General features: G+C 39.9%; 1 protein-coding gene across 1 annotated transcript in view; it reads right to left on the reverse strand.

Moving 5' to 3' along the window:
* The window catches only part of CNTNAP5 (contactin associated protein family member 5), a 934370-nt gene extending 925065 nt beyond the window's left edge, over nt 1-9305 (reverse strand). The window contains exon 1 of the mRNA XM_069066887.1: nt 8841-9305. Within this exon, the coding sequence (XP_068922988.1) occupies nt 8841-8922 (82 nt within the window). The 5' untranslated portion in view covers nt 8923-9305. The remainder of the gene's footprint in view (nt 1-8840) is intronic.
* Nucleotides 9306-9732: the final 427 nt, after the last annotated feature.

Raw genomic sequence — 9732 nt, forward strand, 5'->3', positions numbered from 1 at the left:
GCATAGAAATATATATGGTCACCTCCTTTCCTTTGAATGGTACTTGACATTGATTCCAAAAATATATGCAGCACCATCTGCTGCTCAAGTACCATTCAAAGGAAAGGAGGTGACCATATATATTTCTATGCCCTTCAACTACTGAGAAAAGTTTCATAAGTTACAATTATTGTTTTTCCATGTAGGAATGTTAATAGTTCAACTTTGATAAGTTCCTTATGATTTCTTTTCCCTGTTTACCTTCTCATGCTTCTTTTGCTTCTTGTATCTGAATGTCAGATATTCTATACAACTCTGTTTTTTTCAGCAAGAATGCTTGAAAGTCCTCTATTCCACTGAATGACCATATTTTTCCCTGAAACATGATACTCAGTTTTGATGGGTAGGTGACTCTTGCTTTTAATCCCAGCTCCTTTGCCTCCAGAATATCACATTCCAAGCCCTTCGATCCCTCAGTGTAGAAGCTGCCATATCCTGGGTTATCCTGATTGTGTTCCCACAATATTCAAATTGTTTCTTCCTGGCTGCTTGTAACATTCTCTCCTCAATCTGGGAATTCCAGAGCCTGGCTAAAATATTCCTAGGAGTTTTCTTTTTGGTATCTTTTTCAGGAGGTGATCAGTGGATTCTTTCAACCTCTATTTTGCCCTCTGGTTCTAAAACATCAGGGCAATTTTCTTTGAGAACTTTCTGGAGGATGATTTCTAGGTTCTTACTTTGATCATGGCTTTCAGGTAGTCCAATAATTTTTAAGTTATCTCTCCTAGATCTATTTTCCAGATCAGTGGTTTTTCCCATGAGGTATTTCACTTTGCCTTCTATTATTTCATTTGTTTGGATCTGTTTAATAGAATCTTGATTTCTCATAAAGTCATTAGCTTCCATTTGCTCCAATCTAATTCTGAGGCAATGATTCTCCTCAGTGAGCTTTTGAGATTCTTTTTCCATCTGGCAAATTTGGCTTTTTAAGGCATTCTTCTCCTCATTGCCTTTTTGAGCCTCTTTTGCCATTTGAGTTAGTCTATTTTTTAAGGTATAATTTTCCTCAGTCAGGCTGTTGACTCTCATTTCATAATTTTCTTGCATTGTTCTCATTTCTCTTCCCAATTTTTCCTCCATTTCTCTGATCTGTTTCTTAAGGTCCTCTATGGCCTGTAACCAGCTCATATTTTCCTTTGAAGCTTTTGGTGCGCGTGTTCTGACTTCATCTTCTTCCTCCTGTTCCATGCTTTGCCCCTTTTTGTCCCCAAAAATAGGAGTCAAATATTGGAATCTTCTTTGTCTGTTTTGTTTCCTTTGCCTGGTCATGTTGCCCCTCAGTCACTTGACCCCTGGGCTTTTTACCACAGTAGGACTCTGCCACCAGACAGGGGAGCTTTCTTCCCAAATATTGGGGTTTTCTCAGCTGCCGGAAGTATTAGATGGGTGCCCTCTCTGAGGTCTCCACACACTCTGGCAGGCTGGACACACACCACAGGACCTCCACCCTAGGCTGCAATCCAGATCCAAGAAGGTTAAAGCAAGAGCGATTACCCCTCAGACTGGTGCTGGGTCCCGCTACACTGTGCAGGCCAGGAGCTGAAGCCACCACGTGGCACTGGCAGGCTGTGCTGGCGTCTCAGCGGTTTCTCGCCCTGGGGGCAAAAGCCAAGCACTCCCACTTACTGGGTCTGAAAGTCCAGACTACACTGACCTCTCACTTTGTCCTTTGCATCTATGTGTTGATAAATCTGGAAATGACCACAGCTGCTGCTGATCTGGAGTCCCTCTGGCCAGTGGCTGGTCAGGCCCGCCCTGGGGCTAAAGCCTCAGCATGGGGCTGGGCTCCGCTCCCAAAGCCCTTAGCTGGCCGATTCCTGCAGGCCTGCCGGGCTGTCCTCAGCGGGAGATTAGCTTCTCCGTGGCATTTTGTGGGTTCTGCAGCTCCAAAGTTTGTTTAGAGTCCCCTTTTTACATAGATTGGGGAAGGTGGAAGCCAGAGTTGTGGGGAAGTCCTGCTTCTACTCTGACATCTTGACTGCGCCCCACCCCCCCTTCCTGGTGTTCTTTCTTAGTCATAAAAAACAAAACAAAACATATTATGGAGCCCACTTCACCCATGCATAAGGCCAACTTTGGTGATCCAATGTCCTGGAGGAATTAATTTTTTATTTCATCTATCCATGTGGGTCCATCAATTCAGCATTTTAATCAGATAGACTTTACACTAGTCCTATTTTGCTCTCATATCATTAATATAACCATTAGATCAAGAAGAAATCATTTGCCAAACTCAAGCAAAATGTGTAATATCTTCATGAGAGTGGGTGGGGGAAGTTAAAGGGAGAAAAAGAAAGGAAAGGGAGAGAGGAAAAGGAAAGGAAAATGGGAGTAGGGATGGGAGGGAGGGAGGAAGACAGAGGAGAGAGACATAGGAAGAGAAGGAGGAAAGGATGAAGGAAAGGAAGTACAGGGAAAGGGAGAGGGAGAGCATTATTGCAGGCTCTCTCTCCACACACACGCACTCACATGCACATTTAGAGAATAATGCCTTAGGACTAACACCTACATAACATCTGTCCATCAGGAAAATTTCCTTCGACTGGTATCTGCCTTGGAGTGTCTTCTGAGGGATTTTACTGCTTCCAAGGGTGGGTAGTTAAAAATAATGTACATCATGAACAATGTTTTGGCATTTCCCTTCGCTTTCTTTCTAGCTTCTGCATTACTGTTGTCATCTCTTAAAACTCAATCAATTCAGATGATCCAGTGAACAGATGGCATTAATCAACCCTCAAGAATATGCACAAAAGCAATTAGAAATATAGAGACACCAAACTGATGCCAGCAAATCAATTATCAATGATAGAAACTCAACATGGCACCCCCATCTTTTTATGTTACTGTCTCCACCAACCATGCCCCTGATCCTGGTAATGATGCTCTGACTTACTTTCCAGCAGAGGGATCAGAATGGGGATGTTCAGGCTTAATTACACATTCCTTAATGACTAGTCTTCACTTTACTGACAAAAAACCCAGCATAATTTAGGGACTGCAGGATCCATCAGGATGATGGATCTAGACAGCATATGCTATACAATGCCATGCAAATATGAATTACAGTGTACTGAGAATACAGTAGTTTGGTATTCCCGGAGAACTTCATTTCAGAAAACAGAGCATCTTTGCTCACATCTATAGCCCTCATTTGTCAAAATGAATGGAGGCAGTCATAGAAACATTTGAAAATACATAGTGTTTCCTTCAGTGAACTCAGGGTTTGTATCTCACTCTGTCTTAAGGAACCTGGCTGCTGTTTTCTACCTTGAATTATGTAAAGGTATATCCCAAGAACTTTGTGCATGACCAAAAAGGCTACCCATCTACATATAGCACTGCCATTTGAGTCCCATTTCAGAAATGTTTTAAAGTAGGATACTGAAGCTCTATATATCATCCCTGGGGTTCTTGACCGAGGACTATTTCATAAGAAGGTTCTTAGGGGATATTGTTAACTAAGCCCCATGGGACAGGATTTAAAACAGTGCTACCTCACACTGACTAGGGCAGCATAACAAACTATGTCTCTAGCAAAGTTCCACTATATTTTCCAGGCTACATAGTAAATGCTCATTAAAATTTCATAAAGCAAGTTAATAAAATTAGCTCAAACTTGGCACTGAGGTCCATTGGTTGAAAAGGATTTCTCTTTTAGTAGCAAATGGCCTTTAAACACATAAATAAGAAGTCAAGCATGCTCTCACAAGAGGAAAGTTATGAAAGCAGAGTTTGGGCATGCCTATATTTCATAAGCAATTCCTTAATTTCTATGAGTATAGGTGAAATAGTTGTACTTCGGTTCCTTTATATTTTAAATATAGCAACTCTTATGATAAAAATAACAACAGAAGCTCACCTTTACATGATCCCTTATACTAAACAACCACAAAAGGCTGGTATAGAAAGAATTTTTATGGATATTTTACACATAGGGAAATTGAGGCTAAGTGATGGTCAGGGTCAAATTTCTAGTAAATGATGTCTTCCAGAGTTCTGACTCCAAGTCTATTGCTTTTTCCACTATATAGATATAAGGTATTATTAATAGCTGACCTCTAAGTACATTTTAAGGCCACTACAGATAATAATCATTATTTTGTATAAAATAAGACTCTGCCGCCAGCAGGATTACAGGGACTTTTGTTTATAAAAAGACTTAGAAATAGGAAGGCTCTTTCTCTTAGAATCTGTTGTCAAATTGAAGCCATTAGGACTGACACACAAAGTACAGAATCTAAATTTAAAATGAGTCTGTAGCTGGAAGGAACCTTATATGGCAAGGGCACCACCCTTCATTTTATGGCAAAAAAAAAATAATGATGTTTAGGGAGGGAAAATGACTTGCCCAATGTCCCACACAAAGTTAATTCCAGAATGAGAATGAAAACCCAATCTCATTACCTCAGAGTCCATATTTTGGCATTCTATATATGATGGAATGCCATCCTTCACTTTAAATATCTACACTGGATTCTCCTGTCAGCTCCAGAATTTAGGAGCAGCTGTTGGGACAAAGTTATGCTTATGCTATAATGAGATCCCCCAGTAAATAAACCTTTTTAGATAAGATCTAAATGAATCCAAACCTATATTACAACAGATCACAATTTAGTTAGGCTCCCATGTTTTAACAGAAAGAGTTTGGATACTGAGCATAGACAAATAAAAACTACAATGATAGAATATGTGTATGCACACATACATGCACATATGTGTACATACAAAGACGTGTGCATGTGTACATTCATATATGTATGCGCATGTTCATATACAAATATAGGTATGTCTACACACATACATGCATACACATACACATATATCAAGGTTGGTCATAGAATTATGGGCAAAAGACAAGCAGATTAGTGATCATTCTTCAAAGGGACAGATATGCTAAATCATTTAAATCTATATTCATGGAGAGTAATGTTCTCATAATTCTTAACAGTATAATAATTGTTTTCATCTTGCTTAGTTTTCTATTGGGATGCAAGTGGAAGTTTATACTATTGTAGCCATTTAAGTCCATCTCACCATGGGAAAAATGGTTTCAAATGAATTTAAACATTTACTCACTGACTTCATTTATGTTGGTCTTTAAATGTCATGTGAAGATACATGAAGAACTTAGAGAGTGCTAAAATGATGATCTCTGTACTCTCCAGGAATTTTGTTTTTGTTTTCCAATGGTACTTGCTATTCAGAGGTCTTGTGGATTTCTATACTTTAAGGTTTAAAATTGTTATCCACATTGGTTTCTTCAAAATATCTAAAGTGGAGTCCTTCCTTCTCCTAAAAGACAAGGCTAGGTGCCTTCTTAGTATCTCCTTTCTCTCTGCCCAGTAAATGTAATTCAATGTATATGAACAGTCTTTAGCTTTTCAGAAGACTAAGATAAATTAAAGATAATAATCAGGCAAATGACTTTATATTTATGTTTAAAATCCATCCAATCTCGCCATTCTTTTTACCATTCACTTTTTTTGCATTTGCTAAGTTAGATGTAATTGTGACAGTAGATGGTATTTCTATGGAAAGTATTATTTAAAATTTTCTTTCTGAATTAAAAGTGATTAGCTACTGGTTTTCTTAGAGAATTTATGAAATTCTGGTTAGTACCTTAATGGATTGAAGGGTAAAGCTATTACATAACCAGACCATATTCTTACAGCTCAATTGTGGCAGAAGTAGGAATACAACTCTAGCTCTTTTAACTTTGGATTTTCTTTGGCTTTAGCTTACTTCATGATGTCACAGATTCAGAATTGTTGGTTAAAATGATTTTCTATCAACTTTTGGGCAATTATCATGACATTTGGAAAATTAACTCATATCCTTAGGGAAACTTCAAAAGGCATGCTTTATAGTTACTTAATATCATAAAAAAACTAGAAATGTTTTTGTTGTGATCTCTGTAAATGTCTCCAAATATACCCTCAATAAAGTTTTCTAGTTCAACATGATTTATTTGAATTTTTCTTAGTTACACATGTATAAAACCCATGACTGAGAAAGAATGGCCAGATTTATTTTAAGGAATAGGCAAGTGAATTTTGACTTGAGTTTTAAATAGTTTCTTTTTTATGTATAGGCATAAGAAGAGCATCAAAGATAAGAGAGTATTTATCCAAACTAAGTCTCTTTTATTATCAGAAATGAAGACCCTTGGTGGAACAATTCATAATATTTTGTCACAAGGGATTTGAAATATCATTTTGACATGTAGAAAAAAAAAACAGATGTGACTGGGGTAAAATTCCTTCAAAAATCTTTAGTAGGCTTTCCATTCTGATTTCATTCCAGATGAAAATCAATTTTGGCAGATTTCCTCTTTTTTAAGGAAGACCTTTATAATATCTCATTCTCTCAAAAACTGCAATGGACTACCTTGCTAAATATTTAGATCACTATAACTGGAAATGTTCAAGCAGAAACTATAAGGGTGACCACTTTGTTGGAGACACTATGGTTAAGATTTGTACTTCAGGTAGATTCTTGGCCTAAGTTTCTTTTCAACTCTAGAATTATAACATTCCACCTTGTGTTTCTAAATACCTCACTATGCTGGTGGTAAATGACTATAAATACATATTAAGCTATTACTCTCTACATTTCAAGAAGATGATGTGTGCACCCAAGAACACAGAGGAATTGGGGCCAATGGATCACCAATCTCATAGGCTCTACATCAAAACTCCTGAAAACCACTGACAAATATGTACATGATTAATTCATTGTGAGTAAGTATTTTCTTAGTGAATAAATAAATGCTGTACGTTATAATAATAAGATTGCTCATTATGCCTTAATCCCGATTCACAAATGTTTAGGAAGCTGTATGTGTGTATTAAATAGAAATGTTGATTGGAAACAGGGAAATTAAATTGTCACTGATGAAATAGTAAAACTCATTTAGTGCAAAGTTTGCTTTTAAATGTTTGAAATTACTTTATTGCTGCATTAGTAATGACAAATCTCAGTCTTAAATTCATGCCGATTAGAGTTTATGCATATTAAAACATGATTCATAATTCAAATAATTTTTGTCTTTTTTTTAATATCTTTTCTGTACATTAAAAACTCTCTCATACAAAACATCTGCTACCATTGGAGTAACTTCTTGAAAACACTCCCCTCTCTCATTCTCACTTTGATCCTGCATTCAAAGTAGTCAGTTTCTTCATACAGAAAAATATGATATATGGAAAACTCAGCTACTTTTGACACCACACCTTTGCATCATTAAGACAATACTGACCTCTAGTGTTCTAAGAGATAGAAAAACTACCTCAGTACTTAACTTCCTCACACCAATTTCAGCCAGAAGAGATTCTTTTTCTAAGGCACCATGGGATCAATTTCATAAACACACAAACACACACGTAGGCAAAGCTTCAGCAGATGCTATTCTGTCCCTACCTATTTTCTGACCTAATTTTTATTCCAGGGGCATCTGGAGTCTTCCTATTAGAGAGACTGGCCTCTAACAATTCCTTCTTAGCTTGCAAACTTCAATAAAATCTTTATAAGGACTTGTGAATATGCCTTCTGGATTTCTAATGTTCTGAACTTCTGACTAGTGATAAAAGCAATGGTGTTGTCTGGGGTTCTCTCAGCTATTTAAACTATGCCTGATTCTGTTCTTTCTAGATGTGTGTCTTGTCATGACTACATCTGTAATTGGTGCCCTACTGCACCAAGGGCAGTGAGAGAGGAAGAAGGGGTTACTTTGGTCGTAATACCCCTCCACCCACTTCAACATGCATGCATGCATGATTACAACCATGCCATTATAAGAAATCCTGCACAAACATTGGAGGGGGGGGGTGAGAACTTTGGAAAATACTGTAAGATCATCTTCTGAAAGCTCAGAGATGGCTTGTGTTCTCCTTCATTTCAGGGATTCCAGAGCATTTGAACTCCATATTCCCCTTCCTAGAAAGGGAGCTAAGTAGTTGGTCTTCAGCTTCTGAGGGGACTGACAATTCATTCAAGTTTGACAAACTGGGTTCTTTAAATACAAAACAAGCACAGTGCAGGTGGCCGGGATTTCTGGGTGTCCAACCCTCATTGTCATTACACCAAACCTTCTGCACTGATGAGGTTAGGCTTTGATTTCTGGCATGTACATTTGTTGGCTGATCATGAATGTGTTGTCAAAAATATTGGGGGGGGGTGTCAAATCTCTACCTCCAAAATGGGGCTAGCAATTGATTGTGCAGCTCACGTATCCTGCAATGTCTCTCCTACCAGGGATATAATCAAATCATTGTTAAAGAGGGTGTCTGTTAGAGACCCCAAAAGGAGTCTGTCTGTTGGTGGTGGTGGAAAGGGAGGGATGGGGATTTTTTAAAAAGCCATGTATTGTAGTGTTCTGAGCATTCTGCAAATCTGAGCTGCATTCAGAAATCAGCCACTGTCACTGCGAGAGGTGGTTCAGAGAATCTCTCTAATGCTAGCAAGCCCAAGTGTCATACAGTCTGAGCCAAGCGCTGTTCTCTGGAGAAGCCGGGTCAGAGGAAAGGTTCCCATCTAGGGAAGGAACTGGGAGGATAGACTTAGCTGCAGGATAAGAGCAAAGACCTTCAGTTTCCTTAGAACTTTGAATTTTAGGATTTAAAGACAAGGGACCTGGCAAAACTGGTGAATCTAAACATAGCTAACTTTTAGAAGAGATCCACACCTATTGGCAGCTTTTCTCCTAACCGAATAAGAAGAAGCAAAAAATAAGATATATACGGAAGGTGGCTAAGTGTCCGTGCCCCAGCTCCCAGCTCCTTTCCCCGACTCTGGTTACTTACAGTTTGTAGCTGTAGATCCTATATGCCACAAGACGGAGAATAGTAAAGTCAAAATGCTGGCCAGTGAGGGTACAGAATCCATTTCCCTCAAGCGGTCTCTCCCAATTTAATCCCGAATTTCGCAGGGACCAGTCGAGCTTCGTTTTTTTCTCTCTAGCCTCTGCACAGTGTTCCCCCCACCCACCCCGACCCACCCCCCCTCTTCCAGTCACTAGCTTGTTCACTCCATCCCGAGCCCAGCCACACAAGACCAAAATGGTCACTGGGGGTCTTGCCTCTCCTCCTCCTCCTTGCCCTCCTCCTCGGGCTACTGCTGCTTCTGCTGCAACTGCTGTTCGTCCTTCTTCCTCTTCTTCCTCTTCCCCCACTCCTTAAAGGTGCAAACCCCAACCGAACTGCAGCAACAAGCGCTGTGGAGATCTACTGGCAGCGGAATCCACCTCCTTGCTAGGAGGGCTGGAATCAGCACTCGGGCGGTGTACAGCTCCTTATAGGCAAGTGGGGTGGCGCTGCACCGCCTCCTAGTCCTGGAGACCCGCCCCTAGATCGCCTATAAGAAGGTTGACTGGGCGGGTCTTTGCCCCACACGGCAGGCCTTTCCGGATAAGCAGCAGTAACGGAGGCAGCAAGAGGCAACAGCAGCGGCTGCGACTGAGACAGTGGCAGCATTTGTTCATTCACGGAGGAGGTGGAGAAAGCCCAGATAGCAGCAGCAGCAGCAGCAAATCGCCGCCGCCGCGGCCGCAGCAGCAGAGGAGTTGCAGCCGCGCAAATAAGCTACCTGGGAAGACAGGGAAGAAAAGAAAAAGAGATTCTCTCTGTCTCTCTCTCTGTCTCTCTCTCTGTCTCTCTCTCTGTCTCTCTCTCTCTCTGTCTCTCTGTCTCTCTCTCT

Source organism: Petaurus breviceps, unplaced genomic scaffold (genome assembly GCF_028583685.1).
Source record: "Petaurus breviceps papuanus isolate PSGF00001 unplaced genomic scaffold, PetGlider_PUasm1.0 90731, whole genome shotgun sequence".
NCBI lineage: Eukaryota > Metazoa > Chordata > Mammalia > Diprotodontia > Petauridae > Petaurus > Petaurus breviceps.